At 41.4% G+C, this 26117-nt stretch overlaps 1 protein-coding gene across 1 annotated transcript in view; it reads left to right on the forward strand.

Moving 5' to 3' along the window:
• Pid1 (phosphotyrosine interaction domain containing 1) overlaps positions 1 to 24452 on the forward strand; it is a 223338-nt gene extending 198886 nt beyond the window's left edge. The window contains exon 3 of the mRNA XM_076865968.2: positions 22331 to 24452. Within this exon, the coding sequence (XP_076722083.1) occupies positions 22331 to 22807 (477 nt within the window). The 3' untranslated portion in view covers positions 22808 to 24452. The remainder of the gene's footprint in view (positions 1 to 22330) is intronic.
• The last annotated feature ends 1665 nt before the right edge of the window (positions 24453 to 26117 follow it).

Here is a 26117-nt window from a genome sequence, read left to right on the forward strand (position 1 = left end):
ATGAGAGGTGGTTAAGAGCTTTGATCCCAGCCTGCCTGTGTGTCCTCAGACAAGTGACTTAACTTCTCTGTGCCTCAGTTCCTCCTTTGTAAATTGGTGATGATAACAGTAATTAGCTCACAAGGTTACTGGAAGGGTTTAATGCATCCATACCTTAGGAACATAAATCAGTGCCAATAACTCACACCCACTAAATGCTGGCTGCTGTCATTATTTTAAGTTTTTGGGTGATACTCATAAAATAATTAGAAGTTTTAATAAGTTTTGTTATAATTTAATTTAAATTTCATTTTTTTTATTCCTTTCTTCTAACTAGATCATTACTTATTGTGGTATTGGCTTCCAGTGGAGAGAGTTATATTTGGCTTTGTTTGATCTGTTTGTGGAGCCAGTAGGTCCTCTCTCCACGGCTGAACTGGACTTCCTGTCCAGACCTTTTGGCTTGTTTGGGTTTCTTTTGCTGGAAGAGAGTGAGGGCCAGATGGGAGATCAACTTAGAGAAACTGGACCACTCTCAGCACAAAATGTAGTCGTGTAGGCTGGAGAGACCAACGCAGCCTTTCCCCAGCTCGAGTCTTACCCTGCGTGGCTCTGGAAGCCCAAGGGTTAAACAGGAGCTGTGCCCTTGGCATGTATGTGGGGTCACCTGCAGTGACACACACAGCTGTGTGATAAGCAAGTGACAACCAGGACTGGGAAGGAACAGCTCAGTGAGGCCACCTGTGACCTCAGACCCAGGACCGGAGGGGCTCTTCCTTGGGGCACACCTGAAGTCACGGGTCGTCTCTTACTGGGAGCTGGTTTGCAGCTGTCAAGATGACAGGTGATCTTGCACACTACTTGGGTGTGAAGAAGCTGGGAGATTATGACTTTTACAACCACAGCCCAGGACAGGGGCTAGAGAGTGACGTTCCCACATAGTCCAGAGTGGGTGGATGCCGGACTGCTTGTCAGAGGATGGAAATGGGTGGGATTTCCTGTCTGGAAAACAAGATACTACCTTCAAATGGTGATATTTTGTATAGACCAAACTCTAACAGAGGGATCCAAGTTTTCTTGAGTGACCATGTTTGGATTTCTCTTCAAATTTAGGCTTCTAGTTTGAAGAATTGAAATATCATGTGTTTATTTTAGAAGATTGAGTGCAGGTAATTTTTCATTACCTAGGGCTTAAGTTTTTATTTCATACGTTTTCTAAAATCGAAGTGTGCAAAGAAAAGAAATTAAGATTTGCTCCCCGTAAGATGTAGCCATATCTATTGATTTCCCCATTTTATGCTTCTGTGCAATGAAAACTCAAGGCACAGGTTCTTGAGCTGCAAAGTGCATTTCTGTCTTCCCCCACCACACATGCGTACACGCACACACCCGTCATTTAGGAATGCTAAAGTCTCAGCATTCATTAAAATAGCAACAACAGAACTTTGGAGGAAAAGAATGTTGGGGACGCAGTGATGTGTGACTTTGGTGGATTAGGACAAAGGTTTGATTAGTGAGAAAACGGGGTGTTCGTTCCGTCCGCTTGTTTGTGTTTGAACTGTCTGTCAAAGATGAGATATTGCTATTGCGGTGTGATCCTGGTCGAGTTAGTGAGTTCTGGGATGGAGTATGTGAGGCCCTCTGAGAGCACGGTGTCCCCTTTAGCCCCTGGTTGAATTGCTACCAGCGGAAAGAATGACTGTGGCCAGCATCAAGTGTGATTTGGGCTGCCTGTGCTGGAGGCAGGCAGCAGAGGCCTTCTGTCTCAGAAGGGTCCCCATCTGTCGCAGCCAATTCTGTGATCACAAGCTCAAAGCCATAAGGTGACATGCAGGGGCTTGCTGCTCTTGACACTATGGAGACTGACCAAGAAGACTATGGGAGACACCACGAGTAGCTGATCCTGGAGAGAGTGCCGGAAGGCAAGGCACCTTGGCTTAAGATGGTGCAGTTTAAGTGCAGCCTCCTGCTGGGCTCCCGGAGCTCATCCTAGCTGTTATAGGAAGGAAGGTTCCGGTCCGCACACGCCCACCCTCAGCTCCCAGCCCCACCTGTCTTCTCCTTGGATAGTGCATCCAAGGCGACTCTCACTTACTGGCTTCCGGGCAAGTTCTCAGGTTTTGTGCAAAGCACAACATGACATCACTGTCACCTGTGTCCTGGAGACCTGACAGTAGGGAGACCTGGAACCAATCCACAGAATCCCTGAAACAGAGATATCTGCAGCCACTAACTTTTCTGCCCACCCCCGCCCCCTTTTTTTAACCAATCAGTAAGAAAAACTAATTTGGAAAGATTATTAAATACTAGATTGGCTGCATTTCAGGTTTCAACGACATCTTTATTTTATTAGGAGAGCAGTCATTTGATTAATTGAAGTTGTTATCAGTAGTCAATTATTATTTATTCATTCATCATTACAAAGGGAGCAACATCAAAGAGGAAAATAAACTCTTTATAAGGAAACTAGCCTGAAAGTTAAGAGATTTGAAAAGTACAATACTGTGTTGTTACACTGTTCAAATGTTGGAGGTTAAGGAGGATCAATTCATTTTTTAGATTAGTGGTTTTAAGCTTATTTCTAGTGCATGATAGATAGACATAACATTTTGACATATTCTTAAATGCATTTAACATAACTTTCTCCCTTTCAGTCTCCAGAACTACCCCCTTCCCTCCTTGGACTCCCCTTCCTCTACTCTATTGGTTTCCATCTATTTTTTTAGAATGAATTTATTTCTTATCCACTTAATATTTATTGGGCGTGAGCAGTGCATGTTCGGCTGTTGGTGTGATTTAGATCTCTACAGTCTAGCTTACACTCTGATACCGGCTGTGCTTATGAATTCTTAGACATTTGTGCCCCAGGCAGACTACAGGAGACTTGCAAGAAGCAGAAAGAAAGATCCCTGGGGATTGGTGCAGAGTGAGGCTACTTCCCGTGCCAGGCTGTGCTGGCCTGTGCCTGGGAACTGAGGAGCTCAGAGGTTTATTGTCTTTATTTCCCCAAAACCAAATTGGTGGTGCAAGGAAGCCGAGTCTGACTTTCTAATCTGCTTCTCTTTGAGGATTTCATATGTTAGATCTGGTATAGAATCACTATTAAAATTGTTTCAGAGCTGGCAAGAATGGAGGGATGTTTGGGGCTGTCTCTAAAGTCAGGTGGAGAGGGGAGAGCGAGGGGGGATTTACTGGGGCTGAGCAGGTGGAGTGGCAGTGACAGAGCCCACCCTTCTCTTGGTGAGTGCATCGAATCAAAACCAACTCAGTCAGCAACAGTTGTGCTCTTGAAGGACCTTGTGTTGACCTTGAGGTCCTTAAAAATCTGATCCCATCAAACACCTTGTCATCCTTGTGGTCAGGTGGTAGGGAGAGGGTGAGACCACACAGGCACACACAGAACATTGGGAAACCTCAGTCCGAATAAAGTCAGGGTGCAAAGAGGCCTAAGGGAAATCTAGAAAGTGTACAGAGATACGTTCGCCTTCATAAAGAGACATTTCTGACACAATGCACATGGAGTTCTTTTTAAGAAGGGATCTGCTTTCCTGCCTGCAATCATAAGCCATGTTTTCTATATCCTTGCTTTTACATGGATGCAGTCTTAAAATAGGGAAGAGGCCAGAGAATCAGATAACCACCTTTTCAAGGTCTTCTGGGTAGGTGCTGGGTGTTTTCCTTGCTCTTCCTTCTGATGTCAGTCAGTCATAGTCTGCACCTTGCAGTGGTGGGCCACGCTTGCTGCTCCCCGGGGCGGATGGCCCTGTGGCTGGCCAGTCACAGCTCCTGGCTCATGCTGTGTGAAGCAGAGAGAAGCAATTCTGAAGCTGTCTGGCAGCTGCTGATGCACACTTTGCCCTGCCTGCTGGCTCATAAGTAATGTGCTACTGTAGCCTAAAATAAGAAAACAAGATCACTCTCTGAACCACCGAGCCGGTGCATCAGACCTGGAAACCTCTGCTCCAGGGCGGATGCAGCCCCACTACAAATAAAGGCCCTTGCTGAAGTGATCTCAGAACATCCCGCGAGTCCCCTGGGTTCCTTGTTTTCCAAACATTCTAGAGGAGAAAGCTTGTTTTTATCTTCTCTTAAGAACACCTTCCTCAGCAGTGACTTTAACCAAATGTCCTTCAAAGCTACAATGCAGAAAAGCCTGTGTGTTTTCAGTACTCACTTCTGTATTTCTCAATAGCTGACATCACTCTTTCTTACAAAGAATGTTTTATAATGTGATAGTTTTAATATGGAGACCAAATAGTAAAAATATTATTGTGTTGTCAATATTTCCTTGGTCCAGCTCAGTAGATGATAGCAGGGAAACTGTGGTTCCAGATGGTTTTAAGAATGTAAGACAGTGAGGCTGATCATTCAAAGTAATTTCACCTTAGGAATTAGGCTCCACTTCGTAAACAGGAAGTGGAATATGGCATTGAAAGGTCGTGATTGATTTCATATATTATTGCAAAAAGTATTCCTTAATAAGAACTGCTATTTCGGCATGTGGAACATAATTTGGCTTGTTGTATTTCCATTAAGATCCCTGGACAGACAGACAGACACACACACACACACACACACACACACACACACACACACACACGAACCAGAACAGTTAGAACAGAATTTGTCACATCACTAAAATAGATCTATCCAATCAGCATGAGGAGGTGGATTTAGACCACCAACAGGTATTTGGCTGGATGTATATTAAAATTTAATTGACTGTTCAGGATATGAATGAACATGGCTTAGTCAACAGCATATGCTCATAAAAATCTTTTTATTTTCCATTTGAATTAGCGTGAATCCAGGAGTAAATGTCTTCATTGATCTTCTTTATAACTTTTAATTATGAAACAATTTCAGACACAAAAATGATGAAATGTTATTATGAAATGTTTCTATATGTACTCTTTGACCTTATTTCCCAAATATTTATTTAGTTTATCATTTATATTGTTTGTCTCTATCTCTTCCTCTTTGACTCATTCTCATTCTCTCTCTCTCTCTCTCTCTCTCTCTCTCACACACACACACACACACACACACACACATACACACACACACACACACACACATGCATTCTTTACTATTTTCAGTGTTTCACAGCAAATTGGAGTTGATACCATAACATGGTTTGTAGAAACTAGGATATTCCTTTAACCACAGAACAATGATTGTTTTAGACAGCTTTTTTGCTACTATGACTAAGGGACCTGACCAGAACAATGTAGTGGAGGAAAAATTTATTTAGGGGCTCACAGTTTCAGAAGTCTCAATTCATAGACAATAATTTCATTCTTCTTTATGGCTGAGTAATATCCCATTGTGTATATATACCACATTTTCTTTATTCATTCATCTGTTGAAGGGCACCTACGTTGGTTTCATAGCTTAGCTATTGTGAATGGAGCTGCTGTGAACATTGATGTGGCTGTGTCACTGTAGTATGCAGATTTTAAGTCCTTTGTGTACAAACTGAGAAGTGGGATAACTGGGTCAATTGGTGATTCCATTCAAGTTTTCTGAGGAATCCAGAATTTGGGGGAAAAGGTTCACTATACATTGCTGGTGGAACTGCAAATTGGTGCAACCACTCTGGAAAGCAGTATGGAGGTTCCTCAAATTGTGATTTTCTAATCTTATCCTCTCTTTTACTGATATTAGTTTGTATTCTATTATATTTTTTGTCTTCCTTTAATTTATTCATTTATCTACATCAGCATTGACTCATGGATTCTTATTACGTGAGTTGTAACTGTTACTATTATATTTAATTTTAATGGTCACATTTCCTCCAGCTTGGCCACCAGGAGCCCCCTCATGCTGGCTGTATCCTTTGGACATGTTCCTGTCGTGTTTTAGTATGCTCCTATTTTCTGACACAGTGTGACGTTCCAGTATCATCTCAACTGTTCATGTACCAGCCCTGGATTCTGCTATCTTCAGGAGGACTGGTTCCTTTCGGTGGAGAATGATATTTAGAAACCAGTGTCTCAGTTTCAGTGTGTTTATTGCTACTGGCATAGAAATGTTCTCAGGGTGCTGGGCACAGCTAACAAATATCAGTCTGCATGTTTGTGTGTGCACATACACCCACCTGTGTATTGATACCCATGTGCACCTGTCTACATATACTGAAAGTCATGGACTAGTTTCAATTTCTCCAACTAGACTCTAATGTCACAAGGTTCTTTCTAGCATTCCTTCTGCCTTTCTAGGTTTTTAACTTCCTCCTTGCAGGGTGCAGGGTGAGAAACCCAGTTCTCAACATTACAATATAGTTACTTTTTACTCCATTAGTACACATGAGGTCAATTCAAAGTTGCAAATATACACCACTTGAAGAAAACAAGCTTTGTAAGTGAAATTCAGTATTGGTTTATAGTTTTTCTTTCTTTAGCCTTATAATGTGTTCTCTAAATACTATGTTAAAGCATTAGTTGAGTTTGTTTTTTTCCTCCCTTTATGGTAGTTATATATATTTTTAAAATTCACAATACAGGCAGATTTACACACTTCTGCTTTCATTTCATTTGAATTTTTCCTCCTATCCCTATTAATTATATTAATTTTGTTTTTCATGATTCCAAAAGTCACAGCTATAGAAAAAGATACATTTAAAAAGTATCTCTTCTCTATCATTTCAGCCTCATTCCTATCCATACCCTGGGGTAACTGTCTCTTTTCTCTTTCCATGCTTCTTTTTTTCAAAAATAAACAAATTAATAAAAATATATTCTTTTATTTCCTCTCCTTGCTTATACAAAACAGTCATTTAAAAACTTTTTTTATGGCATAATAATATACCCTGGAAATCATTCCCTATGAATACATAAACTCTTACAACTCTTCTTCTCTCTCTCTCTCTCTCTCTCTCTCTCTCTCTCTCTCTCTCTCTCCAGATGTGTTAAAAGATATACTGAAATTTATTTAACCATTTCTTTTATATAAGCATTTAGGCTTTTCTATAATTTTATGATTACAATTAATGCTTCAGTGTCTGAACTTGTGATTGTATATTTTTTATGTTGATAGGGGTGTCTTTAAATTCCTAGGCATGAAATTGTGGAGTCAACAGGCATGCACAGTTTTATTATGTATTAACAATTCCCTTCAAAATGTGTTGTTCCAATTTTCAGCCTAACCAGCAATGCCCGAGAAAGCTTCCCTACAGCTTTGTCAACACACTGTGTGTCGTATTTCTAAATTTGTATTAGTCTGATAGGTCAGAAAAGGCATGTCAATGTGGCCTTAATTTGCATTTCTCTAATCTTGAGTAGATATTTAAAATAAAAATCTATCAAACAAGTTGTCGCAGAATGGCATCACTGCAAGTTTATGCCCCAAAGCCTTTTATATATCACCTCATGAGATTACACAAAGAATTGGATATTCAACTCAGACATCTTATCCTGTCCCAGCTTTAGTATTAATTTCAAGGAAATAAATAATCAGAAAGTACATGCAAAACTGGGTGAGCTCTAGGGCTGTCAGCATCTTGATCCCTTTTGCAGCATCTCACATGATCTGCGCCAAATTTACACAGAAATACCTTCTATTGTTTGTAGCTGTGCAACTTGTGTGGAGGAGAACTCTTTGACTCTTGGAACGTTTAACTTAGTTACATAGTTTGTGAGCTATTTTCCTGGAAGCCCTGTGACATAAATCCACAGATTTCAGGTATGTTTACCACATCAGTTTTCAGCAAACAGGCACATCCTGCAGAGAGAATGCCTTAGATAAGTCTTGGTCTGCTAGCAGACAGCAGGAGGTCTATCATTTACAAATGCACTAGGAGATCCAACTAGGTCATTTATTTCTCTTCTTGGGTCACATCTCCACCCCGTGAAGAAGAGAATAGATTTCAGTCGAGCGTATAACCTTGAGAATGGATTCTTTTTCACTGAACATATTCTTAGAAGATTCAACCAAGTTGTGGAGGTATTGAAAGTTCATTCCTTTTCATTGCTGATGTGTATCTCATGGCATGGGTGGACCACCGTCTGCTCAGCCGTTCACCTGTTGAAAGGCAGCTGGACTGTGGCCAGCTTTGGGGCATCTCAGATAAAGCGGTTGGGAACATTCCTGTCAAGGTGGGTGTCTGGACCTTTCTTTTTTGCCCTGGAACACATGCAGCTCCTCACCCTCCCTCTCCTTCTCCTGCTTCTAACCTCCACTGGCCGCCTAGTAAGGGCTCTGGACTTGCGGCCAATAGATCTGTACATGTATTTTATTACCTCCAACCAAATGTTGTCTCCACGTTACTCTTTCTAAATGTTTGGTACCTTCTGTGGTTCATTCCTAATGAGTTGTGTGCTAAGGAAAATGAACTGATAAAATGCCACAAGGATGAAAATTGGGGGCATTTTTCACCCGCCACAGTGCTTGTCCCTTGAACCCATTCGTCAGGATAACTCTCAGGCAGTGCACTTCATCGTGATTTATCATGTAGAGAATTTTCTCATTGTGGACATTTTAGGGCCCAGAGCACTCTGCTGCATTGCTGTCCCTTTTCAGTGTACTCTACTGATTAGAAAGCAGAGCGAGAGGTAGGAGACTTGTCATGGAATAAATCGCTCTTCTGCCACTGGGTGGAGGAGCACCAAGTTTGACCATCCTCAGGTCAGCTCACCATAAGGGACCGGATGAGAGAATGTGGGTTTCAATCTGGTGTCATTTTTATTAAGTGACTTTGTCTTCAGGGGCTCACTTCAATGCCTTCTAGATAAATTGTTTCTGTCTTTGACAGCGACAGTGACAATATTTCCAGGCTTCACACTTCCAAGAGATAATTGACAGGGCAAATTGCACAGTGGAATTCCCTGATGACTACAAGACAGGATGCAAAATCTCAAGTCACTCTGCATCTCTGGTACAAGTTATAATATGGCTAACAGAAATTCATCTGTCACTTAAATACCTAATGGTGAGACACATACCATGTTAACTAACAGCTGAAGTGATGCACATCTCTTTATTAAAGTTAAGAAATAGTACTTAATTATTCCCAAATATTGGTTCTCAATAGACTTAATTTTTTATTCCTGTGATATACATTTACATAATAAAAAGAATAATAGACCTCCTAGTAGTTTTCCACTAATAAATTTTTAGATTCCATCAACACACACCCCATGCAAATACTTGAGGAAAAGTGCGAAGCAAACAAAAATCATTTTCAATATTCATGATCTTAAAAAAGTTAATAAATGAATGTGTATCGACAAAGGTAGGTGTGCTCTACTGCCAGCATTGTTGACCTTCAAAACAGAGTCCTGGCCAAGTAGTGGTAACCATTGGTCCTCATCTGGGCATAGCCACGGAACAGCAGGGTCCATGCCCTAATGAAGCCGGAGGGGATATGCCAAAAACCAGACCTCAAAATGGTATCCAAAACTCAGTCTGCAGGGAAAAAAATTTCAATCCAAGGTTATCTGACCATCCTCAGGATGACCCACAGAAGGCTTCAGGGCTACGTCATTAGAGATGATGCCCAGGTCTGCTCCAAGCTGAGGGTGGCCTCTCAGTCGACTTGTTGAAGCTCCTGAGGGCCTCTTTAGAGGGATGTGCCAAGTCCTGCTGAACACACGTCAGGCTCCAGAGCAGTCCCTTATGGCATGTTAGCTTGGTATGTTGGCACATGATTCGCAAGGAGTGGGGGCAGCACTCTAGCACATATAATATTTGCCCTTGGGAATCATTCTGCAAAGTAGAGATTGTTTGCTTTGTAAAACACCATTTCAGAGTTCTTTAGGAAGATGATGTCTCCCACGTTCAATTATTGATGCAGGTAGCATAATTTAAATCCCTGGGCTATGCAAACACATCTCAAGTTAAGGACAGTTTAATTGCCTCTGACTCCAAACCCCTGTTAAAATGTTTAACAAGCCCTGGTGGAGTGTCTGCCACCTTTCTATGTCCCTGTCCAGGTCTTGGTCTCGTTACAGATACTTGAAGAAATGGCCAGAGAAAAGAGAAATGATATAAGAATGAAAGATATCAATGAGGGAATTGAAGGAGTAGAAAAGTCCTTGGCCTTGGGCTGGAGGACTTAAGCTCCCTGTCCTGCTATTTTAGAGAGCAGCGGGAGTGATTGGGACAAGTGTCCCCAAATCTTCAGGCATTAGAATCCTGGTCTCTGCAACAAAGGAGGGGTGTCAGGTTGGTAAGAATGACCCCATGCACTTCTAAAAATCTCACTGTGCTGATGACACATTCCAGACTCATCAGGAGTGTGTGGCAGTATAGTGTTCCGTCCTTTGAGTCTAAACCCTAAGAAAACTTGCCAATCAGCTCTCCAAAGAAAGACAGATGAGACCAAAGAAAATTGGAATAGATGCTGGGTAGCCTAAAAACTCAGATTTTTATGACAAAAACAAAGTGGTCTGATGTGCCAGAGTGGAGCCCCAGGTGTGTCAGCTGAGTCCCAGTGCCCATGTGCCAGTCAGCAGGGTTGAATGTGAAGTCTCTGATGGCATTCTTACTGCCAGCCTATTTTATTTGGGAGATTAAGCTGCCATGTGTCTTCTCTCTTCCTGCTCTCACCATGGTCCTCAGTGCACCTGTCCAAAGCCCTCAGCCTTGTTTCAGGGAGCTGATTACAGTGAATTGTAGAGATTAACCAGACTTCATGGGACAGAGCAAGGAATAGACTCTTAATAGGGATCTTTCCTTCCAGCTGAGCATGTGAGGATAAAGGTCTTTAAGGACCCAAGAGAAGTTATCTAGGTTTGTTGAAGGTGCTTACAGAGCTATTTGCATGCCCTTCTCTTATATTGAATTTGTAACTGAAGGGTAAGCATTGTCTGTGTGCCGGGCGGTACTTTCTCCAGTAGGGAAAGAGTTTTATCAGTTTCGTTCCCTATAATTTGCCTGTTCCTTGTGGGTACTCAGCGAACATTTGCCAAATGACTGACTGCATACTGAAACAACTGAGCTGCCAGCCCAAAGCTTATGGCTTCCATTTGTCCCCTTCAGCCAAATTCCTTCCTTTTGGGGAAACTTAATGTCTTGTATTAAGACTTTCAAGTGATTGGATAAGACCCACCTACATTTTGAGAATTAATTTCCTTTATTCAGATACTACTTGTGTAAATGTTGAGAACATCTAAAAAATATCTTGTTTCTTGGAAGTTGTTGTAAGTAGGTTTGGGATATAGCCATTATCCCCTTTGAATCAAAGCCCTTCCCACATTTTATTTTCTTCCATGAAAGCATGGCTTGAATAGTTACCCACCCAGTGACTGTGTGTTAGACTTGGGGTGACAAGTCCTTCCAAGCAGAGCATGAGAAGAGTGTCATCAGCTCCTCCACTAAGGTGCAGATGGCAGCTACATTGCTGTGGCTTGTGAAGCGAGAACCCAACCAAGGAAGCCAAATGTTACGCTCGGAAATACATCAGGAAAGCAAGGATTGTAAGTTGAGTTTTTCATTCATTTTTTTCCCCTCCAATCAAATAAGGGGTTAATTTCAAGAGTAGTTCATTATTTCAGCATATTTTTATTAGTTATGGTTCTCCAGAAACACAGAACCAATGAGGTGTTCATGGAGGTGGGGAGTGGGGAGTGGAATATAGAGACACACACAGAGAGAAGTATTTTAACAAATTACTAAGGGATTGGCTCATGCAGTTGCAGTTATATCAGCCAAGAAAAGATTCAAGTTCAAGAATCTTGCAGACAGGAGACCTGGGCAAGAGTTGATGTTGCAGTCTTGAATCTGAAGGCAGCCTAGAGGCCAAATTCCTGCCTTTTGGGGAAATTATCTTATATTAAGGTTTTCAAGTGCTTAGATAAGACCCACTTACATTATGAGAATTAATTTCCTTTATTCAAACACAACTTGTATAAATGATGATTATATCTAAAAAATATCTGTACATTAATGCCTAGTCTGGTGTTTGACCAAGCAACTGGGCATCATAAACAGACTCAATTAACCCATGCAATCCACCCTCACAGTGCTTAATTATATGACACATTCTAGAAGTTAGGTCAGGGAGTCATGTGCTTAGTTGGAAGACATGAAAATTGAGAGATATGGATCTAAGAGCTACTCTCTCACTTATGGACCCAGGCAGCCACTGACTTCCCAGTGGAAAATGAGTGGATTCGTTTCCAATGTGATCACTGATAGGTTCACATTTTCCATTGGAGCCTATCTTTTGAACAATTTCCTTTGCCTAGCAAATCACATTATGCAAATGTGAATTCCTTATTTGCTAAAAGATACATATGCAATAAGAGAGATGCTATCAGAAAACAGTTTTTTCAGCTCTTTTGAAATGCTGAAAACAGTTGGTAGATCATCACTGCTTTTGCTGTTTGTATGAGTTAGTCTGATCCAGTCCTGACCACTCACTGGCTTGGATAAATTACTTACATTATAGAGCCAGAATAATGGTCATACCTAACCTGTAGAACTGTTATGAAGATTCATGATCCATATAAAGCACTTGGCCTAGTACTTTGTGTAAAGTGAGCCCAGGGTAAATGCTAGTAACTAGTCTTCATACTGCTATTGCAGAGGCTGGGAGTTGGTTCTGATACCCCCCTTCTACAGTCCTCTCTGCTCTTCTAGACTTCCCATATTTATTATTTGGTGAACAATAACCTCATAGATTTCACTGTGAACAGCATTTATCCTTGAACACATTCTTCATGGCTTAAAGCATGCTATGCGTGTTCATAACTAGCAAATCTGTTGGCATTTTGTTCTGTCAAGTGATTGGTATGTGGATCCCCCCTCCTCAAAGTGTCTGGTGAAGTTTTGCTCCTCTGTGGACTGCAAAGAGGGAGTGGGTTAAATCTAGGATCTGAAGTCTCTGTGCTCACCCTTTCCCTTCTTTCTGAAATGTGCAGGTGGAAATTGATGTGAGGGAAGAAGAGCTTCTCATGGGTATTTGGCCCAGAGTTAAGAATGCTGTGTCTTCTTTTTCTCATCTTCTGCCTTATACTCCAAAGGCTATTAAGATTTCCAATTAAGTTTTCTCCATCCTCTGTTCCTATCACATTATTTTATATCAGCCAAGAAAAGGCAGTCTTCGACAGACAATAAAAGAACAGCAAGATCTTTTATGTTCCAAGAAAGATCTCTAGAGAGTCTTTGTTCTTGATGTGCCATTTCTGAGAAACCCAGAAGTAAATTGAACCAAATCTGGGCTTGGGATGCTGGAAATGTCCAGTTGGGAGGCTGAAAGTCCCTGGGTAACCAGGGGCTTTGATTCTTACACGATCGTCCATCCGTCTTATGCCCTTGTTAGGGGCCCTTGTCGTTAGACCTCCCTTCCTACCATCAGTCCAGTCTTAGGTGAGTGCCAGCTTTTCAGGCTGAAGCAAAATAGGAACTGGTCACCAAGAGAAAGGAACAGTCCCAGCCCAGCCCCAAGAATGAATGGTAGGCAATCAGGGTTTTGTTTTTTTTTTCCCCACAGATGAAAAGGGAACAATGATTCATGAAGAGCTGGCTGGGATGCTAGAAGGAGAGGTTCTGAGGAGACGGGTATTATGGTGTAGATATTAGGTGTCCCCCAAAAGCTCACATGTGAGGCAATGCAAGGACATGCAGAGGTGAGATGATTGGGTTATGAGATCCTAACCCAATCAGTGAATCAATTCCCCGAGGGGGATTAACTGAGTGGTAACTGAAGGCAGGTGGGGTGTGGCTGGAGGTGGGTATTAGGGGTGTGCCTTTGGGGTACGTATTTTGTGGCTGGTGAGTGGAGTTGTCTCTGCTTCCTGATCATCATGTGAGCCGCTTCCCGCCACCACACTCTTCTGTCATGATGCTCTGCCTCATCTCATGCCCCAGGGAAAGGAGGTGGCTGTCTCTGGACCTTTGGAACCGTGAGCCCCCAATAAACTTTTCCTCCTTAGAATAGTTCCTTTTCAGTCACAGCAGTGAAAAAGCTGAGTAAAATAATGGGTCTTTCCTGTTCAGATGCTCTTAGCTCTGCAGACACCCTGGTGGGCCCCTTGCCTCCGTGCCCTCTTGTGTTGTCACACGCTGTATTTTTACATAATTTCTTCAGTCAAGGTTGGGCAAAGCCCACTTGTTCACACTGCAGACATCTTTGGGATGTCCGTTTATGCCATTGAATGACACAGGAGAAAGACTTTCAAATTTTGCTGTTTATTTTTCTCAGAATGATTCATTTGTAATAACATTCTTGCCCAATGCCTGTCTCTGCAACCATACCAAAAAAAAAAAAAATGCTAGTATTTATTGCATATTTCCAACTCCTCATTACTCCTCCTGAAGACTCTTCTTGTCATTTTATAAGTCCCTTTGTTCCAATTCCCTGGGTGGTGACAGCTTGAAAAATCTTCTGTGTACTATTTTGGAGAAGTTTAGTGACCAATTTGGTGACTTCGTGTTTCCTGTCACTTTGTGGCCCTGGAAGATTGCAGCTTGGATGGGGCCTAGAAGGGAGTCATTCATCTGGAAAACATTCACCTCTTTCACAGACGGGAAGGAGAACAGAATTCCCATTAGCCCCACCTGACCTTGGTGCACAGCTATGTAGTTCCTGGAGTTCCTGGGTGTATTGAGTCCTGTGTTCTCACTAACAGGGAGAATGTGCCCACAGCAGAGCATTACAGGGAAGATTCCTGTGGCAAGAAGGGACTTCTCTCCACATATCTAGAGCAATCCCTGTGACAGTGTTGATATAGACCTATGCAGGTATAATGCCCAGTGCTGTAAGGTTTCTCTTTATTGGGACCCCTATATTTCTTGGCCCAATATACATAAGGGACATTGATTCATGCACAGTGTAACTGAATCTTTGGGATTTTGAAACAGTTGAATTTTTAGTTGACAGGTTCTAGTTATCCATCTTTCTCGGGTGCAGTATGCTGTTTTGGTAATTTACATGTCATGTAAGGATCAGCTCCAAGTATTTAAGTTATTAGGATCCCAAACATGTATCACGTCTTTGTGATTAGAACATCTGGAATCTCTCTTTTGGCTATTTTGAAAACTCAGTGGGATGCCTTATTGTTGACTATGATCACTCTTCGGTGTGATAGAACACCTTGTCTTCTCTCCGACTGTGACTTGGGACCTGCTGTCCCCACTACCTCCTTCATCCTCCCTGGCCTCTGGTGACCACTCTTCTGCTCTCTACCTTTGTGAGCTCAGCTGTTTTCGATTCCATGTTCCTGTCATTTGCAGCAACATGGATGAACCTGTAGATCATATTGTTAAGTGAAATAAGCTAGGCACAGAGAGACAAGTTTTTTTTTTTTTAAAAAAAAAAAGTTTTACTTTACTTCTCTTGAAAATCAAAGTCACAAGGTACATTTTTATCAAACCATATTTTGACGGACATATTATTTGCAAAAAAAAAAAGTATAAAATTCTCTTTTGTCGAAAGGCTGAATAATGTTTTTCAGGGAGTCATAGTCAACATTATGGGTTAGTGGCAACCTCTGGAGAGCTGTAGGGAGAATTTGGAAGTACGTGCCTGGCAGCAAATAAACTGATGCACTGGGGCAAGTGCATAGATACAGAGCAGGATTCCAAAACCTGGCCCACTATAGATGTCAGTAGGGTAAGTTTGAAGGGGTCATTCTAAGAACAGACTGTCCTAGAACATTGTTTTACCATCTTACATTCTGTTTTCAGGAAAACTCTATTTAAATCATTTTTTTTAATTTCATTTTTTGAAAAATCATTCAAATAATTCATTTGCTGCATTTCTTCACTAGATAGCCACCGATAGCCTTTCTTTGTATTTATAATAATCTCAAGAGTTTCCTGACAATGTCATCAACTCCACAGAGGTAAGAGAAGTTTCATTGACTTCCAAAAGCTTAACCAGTATCACACTTCAGACCCTTGGACTCATGTTTTGTGTTGACTCAACCCTGGAGGAACCAGAGAGCAGCTCCTTCTGGGACTATTTCGGAAAGGTTGAGCAGGGCCAGTGCTTTTGATTCAAAAGAAGACCAGGTCAAGAGCCCCGCCAAGCTCTGTCAAGCTGTAGGATGGAGCTGTCATATCTAGAGAAATGACCAGTCTCTGGCATTAGAGGGACATATTGCTAATCATGTGTTTTTAGGAAGGGCGTGTCTGTCTACACTTCCATTGTGGCCTCTGTTGAAAATTCATTCAAGCATGGATGTAAATTGTGGGTGTGCCTAGTAAATATTTGGTGTGACTCTTGACCCTTGTCCGAGTCACAGTTGGGAGGAGCAGTTGCGTAATGCTCTTTGAGCTCTCCTCCATTTGCTGGCTTAGTAACACTATACTTCACAACAGAAAGTCAGCGGAACACTCAGATTAGCATTTGTGGAACATCTTGATGCTTCTCTGTTTACAAAGAAATTTTGGAAAGATGCCAAAAGACTGCAGCTTTTTAAATTGGAAGTTTTCTTTTCTTTTCTTTTTTTTTTTCAGAGATTATACACTTTTTTGTTTTTAGAAAACAAATATTCTATGTATATGTTATGCTTTGGATCTGGACTGTATCCCAGAGGCTCATGTGCTGAAGGTTTGGTCGGCAATGCAGCATGTTCAGAGTTGGGGCTCTGGGGAGTGTTTGGATCATGAGGCTCTGACTTCATCAGCAGATGAATCCATCCAGGGACTCAAAGCTGAATGGGTTATTGTGGTGGAAACTCTAGGAGATAGAAACAGTTGGAGGGAGTGGGTCCTTGGAGGGGTGCCCCTGGGGACTATATCTTGCCCCCCCCACCTGCTTCCTGGCTGCCATGAGCTAAGCAGCTTCCCTCCCCCATGCCCTCTGCCATGATCTTCTGCCACACCTCAGGCTCAAAACAATGGAGCTGACCATGGACTGAAACCTCTGAAACTGTGAGCCAAAATAAACCTTTCCTCTTGAAGTTTTTTAACTTAGGTATTTGTCACAGTGACAAAAAGCTGACTAAAACAGAGTGGGTGTATGTATAAAATATATATACATATATGTGTAACTTTGTGTACATGAAAGTATATAAGTGAGATTACATAAGTACAAAGACTTGCTATCAAGTTGTTGATTCTTTGTATATGCATGTGTTTTTATGGGTGTATGTGTAAAACTGGCACTCCATTTTATCTGATATTTTTTAAAGATTTCTAATTTTACTTTCTGCAATTTTAAAACAAGAATAAATTTTGTGATTAAAAGTGCCTGGGCAATAGACAGTAGAATCCTGTTACTTCTTTGGGAGGACCCCCTGCGTCTAGGATGCCCATATGACACCAAATTTTCTCTTATGCTCTAAGGATGGGAATGATGAGCACATGGCATCAAATGGAATGGCTTCATCCAATAGCAAAATATTCTGGGTGTTTGACAGGTGTCTTTCAAGTCTCTTTATTTCCCTCCTAGATTATTAAAATGTTGCTGAAATTCCCACATTTTGCTGTCTCAAGAATGCATCCCAGTGTCATTTCTTGGCTTGCTTAGGTGACTATGGCCACTCCTCATATCTGGATCTAAGGTTCTGGGCTTTAAAATGAGTTAGTGATAACAACACTCCATCGTGACCCACAGGCTCTCAGTGGATCTAATGGATATGATATGGTTTTTGCCATCAAATGTGAGACAATATTAATTATCACCATTCTGTGGGGGTTTGCTTTGGCTGTGGACATACATAGTGGGTATCTGACACCTTAATTTTTTTTTTTTGATATTTTGATCTGCTATTCACATGTCACTGGAAAAAGTATATTGCTAATTAAGTTACTTTTATAATAAGTTAAGTATAAAGAGATTGCATCCATCTATTATGTTACCTTACTTAAAATTGTATTTATTAAGTAGCTTTAACTGTTGTCTTAGGATATTGATTTCTGCTCCATGCTTCTTTCAAGACCACCTCCAAAATAAAATAAAATTTTATTTTCCTTAAAATATTTCTAGATCATAAATATTTATAAAGAGGGTTATATTATTTCTTAGTTGCCAAAATTTCGCTACTATGAAATTCTTTCTGTAGGTGTATATCATCTACAACTTCTGATGAAGGTATTTTAAAAGTACCCTTTAAATGAATTACAGAAAAAGTTCCCATATACTTTTTGAAAGAAATCTCTTTGTTTGTGTGTTTATGCATTTGTATAAGAGACAGAGCAAGCTTTGAGAGCAGATCAAAGGAGTTCCCACCCTCCAGAGGATTTCTTCTATAAAATGTAAACATAGTTATTTCTAGTTTCAGTGAACAGTAAGAAAGAATATACTTTCATTTTGGGCACTGAAACAAATTTCCCTTTTTGTTTTTTCCTCCAGTTTTTTATTGTTGTAAAACACATACAACATAAAAGTCACATGAGTGTACATTTTACTTGGCCCTAAATGCATGCATAAGGGTGAGCCACCACCACCACCACTATTTATCCCCATATTCCTTTCCATCCTGCAGAATGGAAACTCTGTACCCTTAAACCAGAACTCCACATTCCACCCCTAGCACCAGTGTAACTTCTGTGTTTATAATTTTTATTATTTTAAATATTTCACATGAGATTACAGTATCTGTCTTTTAATGAATAGTGTATTCTGCTTAGCTAATGTCCTCAAAGTCCATCCATGTTGTTCTATGTGTCAGAATTTCCTTCCCTTTTAGAGCTGAATATTCCATATTTACTGATCCATTCATGTGTTGATAGACACTTGGGTTATGTCCACATTTTAGGTATTTTGCATAATGCTTCTGTGAACTTGGGCATAAATGTCTCTTCACGATCCTGTTTTCTATTCTTTGGGTATACACCCAGAAATGGAATTGCTGATAATTCTGTTTTTAATTTTTAGGTGAGCTGCCATATTGTTTGCTGTGGTTTGCATGTGGTGGGTGTGCCCCAGACACCCATTGAGACTAGAGACTTTATCCTCAGGGTGGCACTATTGGAAGGTGGTGGAATCTTTGGGAGGTGGGACCTATTAGGGACATGAGATGTTTCTAGTCATCCCTTTGATATTTCTAGTGAGAAGGTTATAACAGGACCAAGCCTGGCTGCCACGCTGCTCCCTGTCCTCCTTCTCCTGCTCCCCTTTTGAGATATGACTCCTGACTCTTACATATGCTTTTGCCAAGAGCCACCACACCAAACCGATGGGACACCCCCCATTCCCCTACTGGCAGGTCTTGAACTTTGAACCTGCAGAAAGCTAAGCTGGATAAGCCTTTTTCTCACTACTGTGTAGGCATTTCATTTGGTGGGAAAAGCTCACTGACACATTTTTCCACAGAGGCTGTCCTGTTGTAGGGTCCTGCCCACCGTGCACAGACTCCCACTTCTTCCTACCCTTGCCAACACCTGCTGTATTCTCCTATGTGAGAGCAGCCATGCTGATGGGTGTAAAGCCATATCTCCTATAGTTTTGATTTCTGTTTCCCTAATGATTCCTAGTGTTGAAGCTCTTTTCATGGGTTCATTGGTTATTTGCATGTCTTCTCTGGAAAAATGTCTACTAAAGTCCTTTGCCCATTTTTGAACCAGATTTGTTTGTTGCTGTCGCTGTTGACTTTTAGGAGTTTCTTGACGTATTCTAGACATTAACCCCTCGACAGATTTCTAATTTGCAAATATTTCTCCTGTGATTTCCTTCTCAATCTCTTGGTACTTTTTTGATTCATGCTTTAAAACATTTTTCATGAAGTCCCATTTGTCTCTTTTGTTTGTGTGTTACCAGTTCCTTTGGTGTCAAAGCCAAGAACTCCTTGTGGAGTTCAATATCAAGAAGCTTTTGTGTTTTCATCTGTGAGTTTCATAGACTTAGGTCTCATATTTTATTTATTTTTTATTTTTTTACTTTACCTTTTTAAAATTAATTTATTTATTTCAAAATTAGGTGTATATGACAGCAGAATGCATTTTGATTCATCGTACACACAATTGCAGCACAAGTTTACATTTCTATGGTTGTACACATTGTAGCGTCACACAGTCATACATTACCTAGGGCCAGGCCTTTGGTGTATTTTGGAATTTGTCTTTGTATATAGCCTTAAGTACAGTGCTAACTGTGTATATCCAGTTTTCCCAGCACCATTTATGGAAAAGACTGGCCTTTCCCCCATTGAATGTTGCTTGGCTTCCTTGTTGAAAATCTTTTGACCCTATGTGTATGTATTTCTGAGCTCTCTATTTTATTCTACTGTTTCTGCTTCTGTTTGCTCAACTCTACCTTTGAAGATCTCTAGTTAATTTTCCATTTTTCATTCTATCATAGTTTTCAGTTCAAAAATTTCTGTTTTGGTTCATTTTAAGTTTCTATTTTTTGTTATTTCCATTTGTTCATGCTTTCCTTTCTTGACTTTCCCACATTTTTCTTTAGTCCTTTGAAATCTTAAAACAGTGGTCTTCAAGTATTTGTCCAGAAGATCTGCCATCAGCTATTATTTCAGTGAGAATTTCTATTTTGTTTTTTCCCCCATTGAATGGGCCATACACACCTATTTTGTTACAAATCCAGACCAGAGGGACGGGCTATTCACCTGGTTGCTCTCCTGGGGATGATGGGTGCTTTCGGCATCTGAGTCCCTTTCTTCGACCCATTGTCTGTTTCGCCCTGCAGTAGCACTCCCACCCTCCTGGCCTTTCCCACTGCCTGGGCTTCTGCTATTAGTGGGTCTCCTCTCTTCCTTTCTTCCTGGCACCAGGCAGGTCTACTGAGCTCACACCCTACATCACACCCAGGTATATGCCTCCCTCAAGTTCAGCCTGTTTCCTTCCAGTGTGGCCAGAGGCACCAGGGCTGTCGCATGCTGTGGCCTGATCAGTGGCCATCTGCTGTGGCCTCTTTCCCTGCAGCAGGCTTGCATCTCCCCTCCCTTCTCCCCTTTACCCACCCCCCCGCCAGCAATATTTGCAAAGAAATTTCCATCGAGCTTCGGAGGCCTGATGCCTTGAAATCCAATGACTCACCTTTCTGAGGCTTCCTCTGAGCAGGGCTCCATTGCTCCTCTCTGAGTTCCTCGGGTGCTTTCCTGTGCCCCTTGCCTGCCCTCTCCATGGTCTGCCTGCATCTCCATTGTACCTGTGCATGGGCAGAGGTTAGCAGTTGTCCAGAACCAGACCTGGTGAGCAGTGGAGCTGGGATGTGAACCCACTTTCCTTGCCTCAAAGACTTTGCTGTGACGAATCCCCAGGCACTTCACTCCTGTCAATTTCTGGCCCTCCCCACTTTCACATTAACCTCCTCTCCATTGCCCACAGCACGTGGCTTTTGTGTATAGTAGGCTCCCAATAAACCTCTAGAATGTACAGCACCTCTGCCTCTTTCCTAAAAGGTCATCTTTTTAATGGGACTATTCAATTGACACTTGTTTCCCAGATAACCAAAGCACTAAAGGATGCACTGGTACCTCCCTTCTGTGTCCTAAATGTTTTGTGGTAGCCTTTATTTCCCTGCTAAACATAAATATTGATTTGAGATCCTTGTGCCAAAAGTTCTTTATCACGTCTTCCTGTTTCCATGGATCTTTCTCAGGGCGGCTTCTCCTCACATTCATAGTATTTATAAGTGGGTTGATTTTAAAGCTAATTAAATATTATTTCATGTTATTTCTTATATGATCCTCAGGCTTTATGCATTTCCATAATGCTTATTTCCCAATGGTAACTGTTCTATCCATTTTAATGAATAAAAAATAAAATAGCTTAAATATCTTCTTGGTATACCCTAAATAAGCTTTTTTTAAAGATAGTATTTGAATAATTTAGAATCATGTTTCTTAGTTGGGGTATTGCCTGTCTTGCTATTTGATAAGCCAGTATTCTAGTCTTATCTGTAGATCTTTCATTTATTATCAAATAGTCAGATGCCCATCAGGTCAGACGCTATTTATGTTGAAAAAGAACTTGGCATTGTTGCATTTTAAAAAATTATCTCTGGAGGGAAAACAATCATGCTTTAGGCTGTAACTTAAGTAGAACAGTTTTTCGTCCTTGGCATTAGCTGGAACCCTGCAGCCTGACTGAAATCAAAACCTGGAAGATTTTGTTTTTCAGATGCAGCATCCTTTGATTCCTTACTGTCATTAAATTCTGTGTGTGCATGGTGGAAAAGAAACTTTGAGTGACCTTATGATGTTAAGGAAATGCCAAATTATGTAAAAGATCCTAATCGATCATTTTTTCAATTTGAAAGGGGGAAGGGAGAGGGAAATAGTTCTCTAGTTATTTGATTTTAAAAATCCAAATCTATTTAAAAAATTTCAATACATTTGTCAAGTAGTGACCTATTAGGGAGAAAAGGTAGAGATTCTGATGACAGTCTGTCCAGGGGGTGAGGGAGGTCTCTGTGTGTCTCCACTGCAGTGCCCATTCTTCCACTGGCGTGCAGAGCCTGCTATTGACCTCTTTCTTTGCTTCCTTTTTCCTCCTGCAGGTCACCTATCTGGGGAAAGTGTCCACCTCAGGCATGCAGTTTTTATCAGGCTGCACCGAGAAGCCGGTCATTGAGCTCTGGAAGAAGCATACACTTGCCCGAGAAGACGTGTCCCCAGCCAATGCTCTCCTGGAAATCCGACCATTCCAAGTGTGGCTGCATCACCTCGACCACAAAGGTGAGGCCACGGTCCACATGGATACCTTCCAGGTGGCCCGCATCGCCTACTGCACCGCCGACCACAACGTGAGCCCCAACATCTTCGCCTGGGTTTATAGGGAGATCAACGATGACCTGTCCTACCAGATGGACTGCCATGCTGTGGAGTGTGAGAGCAAGCTGGAGGCCAAGAAGCTGGCCCACGCCATGATGGAGGCCTTCAAGAAGACTTTCCACAGTATGAAGAGCGATGGGCGGATCCACAGGGACAGCTCGTCCGAAGAGGTTTCCCAGGAATTGGAATCTGACGATGGCTGAATGGACTTGAGATGCTGAGCAAAGGCAGCATTGGTCACGGAGTTCCAGATGACAGGTGAATGAGCAACGATTCAAATTTGGGATGAAAAGACTGCCACACTACTGGCTGACCATGCTTTTTAAATTCCGAAGAGCAATTCTAAATCTAAAGAAATGTATCATTAAAGTAATTACGTTACATTAAATCTGCTGCTGCTGTGACTGTGAGGAGGGTGGGAGCTTGAATGGGGAGGAAGGTTCTAGACTTTCTCTCTTTTTTTTTTTTTTCCCCTTATACCAACTCCTCCTCGTGGGAGATCTTCATGCCGATTTTTAACACTCTCAGGCAAATACTCTGCGGCTGTTATTTGAGGGACCATTCCAATCTGCCTTATGAAATCCAACCAGAATGCTAGAGGCACCTCTAGATCCCTGTGGGGGGCAGCGAGGGTGCTGATGCTGGTGCAGAGCCTGCAGGGCGGAAGGGACAGCTCAGGAGGACCCAGAGCTCCTCTCCACGGCATGTTCCAGACCTTCCTCAGTACGTGAATCAGCACAGCCTTTATCAAGCTTTACAACTAACAACCTGATAGTTGGCAGTTAATTCGCAGTTAAAGATAATGCTTTTATTTACATGAATATATCAAGTAGTACCCTCTTATTGTATTCACTTCATCTATTTTCTTAGAATACTTGCAACTACTAATAATCCCTTCCCTTCTCCTGCACCATTCATCCTCCCTCCCCTTGCAGCATCCCTAGAGAAATGGATTCTCAGCATTCATTGCAGGACATCAAAGGGAAGAAAATGATCAAGCAAATGAAATAAACAGTGAACACACCAACCAGAAATCTAAAGCAGAAGCTCCCTGAGAAAAAGGGAGCAAACGATTAGCACGTCACACCCCCTGTGGAGGCTGACCCTTTTACAAACCTGATTTATGGTAACTTGCTTGGTCCATGGTCCTGTCTGATGAATCCTCCATGGAAAGCTTCAAATCTCCTTTGCCACCACAAGGAAGCTTTGCTCCAGCACTCAACACTGCTCTCAAGTAGGGAACGAGTTGCGTAAATGCAGCTGGTCTAGAGAAACTACGTCCACTGTAACCTAAAGGGAAATCTTATCTTGTTCTCTGAAAGTTGGTGATGTCTTAGAGTCAGAATTGCCCACTGGTTCGTGGTTTCTAATGAGAAATTCCCCCTAGAAAAGCTGAGAATTCTCAGTCTCACAGATCTTTAAATACCATCAAGAATGGAATGTGTTTCATGGGATGAAATACAATGTGTTGGTTCAGATACATGCATTTAAGGCTGAGAGCAGATGAGTAATTTTCCAAGTAATACTGCTCCTTTACAAAGTCTGTTTTTATTCTTGGTAATGGTAGGGGCACTGGGCACCTTAGAAGCCTTAAATGAAAGCCAATATAATCCAGACAGTGATGGTGTCAGCATTTGGTCTGTGGATCTGTGTGTCTTTGTACGTGTTTGTGTGTATGTACGTGTGCCCCTGTGTGTGGGTCCAGTTTTCAGGCATGTACAGTGAGCATGGCTCATACTGAGGAGGACTCGTCTCCTGAAGATATGCTTGTTGCTTTACGACATATGTAAACGATTCTTTAGCATAAATGCATTCATTCTTTAATAAAAATATGTTTGAGTTAATAAATCTGAAGAGTTTCATACTTTGTTTGTTTTCTTTTCCAAGCAATGGAAACCCAAATAGTAAAATAGATCAAATTGAGTAGGTAGAACAATTCTACCTAAAGAAAATTTTTATACTTGCTCATAAGTTGCCCGTTCCTTGGTTGTGTTTAAAAATCTTGTTTTATCTTCTAAATATTTAATTTGTTTTTAATGGTTAGCCTACCCTTAACTGAGATAACACCAACAGTTGGAAAGAGTTATTTGGTACAATAGATTTATTTCAGAAGAATGCTTCCAGAATATTTTGCAAATTATTGCTATTTTGAAAATCCCCTGTACATCTTTGGAGAAGCCACGCTGAAATCCTGGAAGGTAAACTCTGGGGAGATTGGTTAAAAACCATCTCCTCCAAGCCATGATTTCTCAGAATGGCCCCATCAATCAAGCGAGGCAGGTGGCCTTGGAGTCTGTGTGTTTTCAGAAATGCCCTTCATGGTATCAGTAACAAATATAAAGGCTTTTAAAGTGAAAATGTGGGTGCCTGCTAAAAAGATGAACTCAAGTGAGAGTTACTACCCAACTCTTGTGATGGAAATGGCTTTTCTCTCCAGTCGAACTTTCCCCAATTTTATTTCCACTTCACTGTCCTTGAACATACATCTGAAAGGAAGAGAAACAACAAACCAGACAACATATATTTCAAAACCTTGTCATTTTCCTCTCTGAGTAAAAGCTGAATCCCAAGTGCATTTGTGGTTATTTTTTTTTTCAGGGGGCGGGAAACTTTTGCTAATATTTTTTTCAGGGTCCTAAGTGACACACGCTATGTAACTCACTCAACTCATATTGACATGACATTTTGCATGGGATGAATGGAAAGCAATAGAAAGATAAGTACACAAAGACTATGAAGTCTTTGGTGGGGGCCAATAGTTATTCCTCTCAGAGGGAAGATCCAGGTTTGTAATTTTTTTTTCTTTTTCTTTTTTGGTACCAGGGATTGAACTCACGGACACTTGGTCACTGAACCACATCCCCAACCCTTTTTATATTTTATTTAGAGACAGGGTCTTGCTAAGTTGCATAGAGCCTGCAATCCTCCTGCCTCAGCCTCCCAAGCTCCTGGGATTCCAGGCCTGCACCACTGTGCCCAGCTGTAATATTTTTAAATGCTTTTTACTCCCCCTTCCTGAGCTAGCTCTTCTATGTCCCATTCCTGTGAGTTACTCCTATGCTCCTCAAAACTATCCTGTAGGCAGGTGTGACAGTTGCTTCAGACATGAGGAAACTGGGGCTTAGAGAGATGAAATCGCTTAGCAGAGGCAAGGCAGGTGGGGTGTGTTTGATCCCTCTGGTCCAGGCCTAGGCCCTGTGGCAGCAAGATCCATCATACCTGGGTCTTTCATTTCCATTTCTCTCAAAATCACCTAACTTATTATAAATTCGCATATCTAGAGCATTCTGAAGAAGCATTCTTTGCTATTTATTTTGGAAATATTTTTGGCCATGATAGAATTTTAAGAGCCAAGCCCCAAGAAGCTTTATTTGAGCACAAAAAGTAATATCAGTCCTTGATTAGGGATTTTCCTGGCTGTGGGCAATGGTCACAGTCCTCTTCTTCTCTAGAATCAAGGTTTCTGTTTTGCGTATTTTGTGTTGCTCAGGACTCGTTAAAACACTCCATCCA

The sequence above is a fragment of the Callospermophilus lateralis genome, chromosome 9 (genome assembly GCF_048772815.1).
Source record: "Callospermophilus lateralis isolate mCalLat2 chromosome 9, mCalLat2.hap1, whole genome shotgun sequence".
Classification (NCBI taxonomy): Eukaryota; Metazoa; Chordata; class Mammalia; order Rodentia; family Sciuridae; genus Callospermophilus; species Callospermophilus lateralis.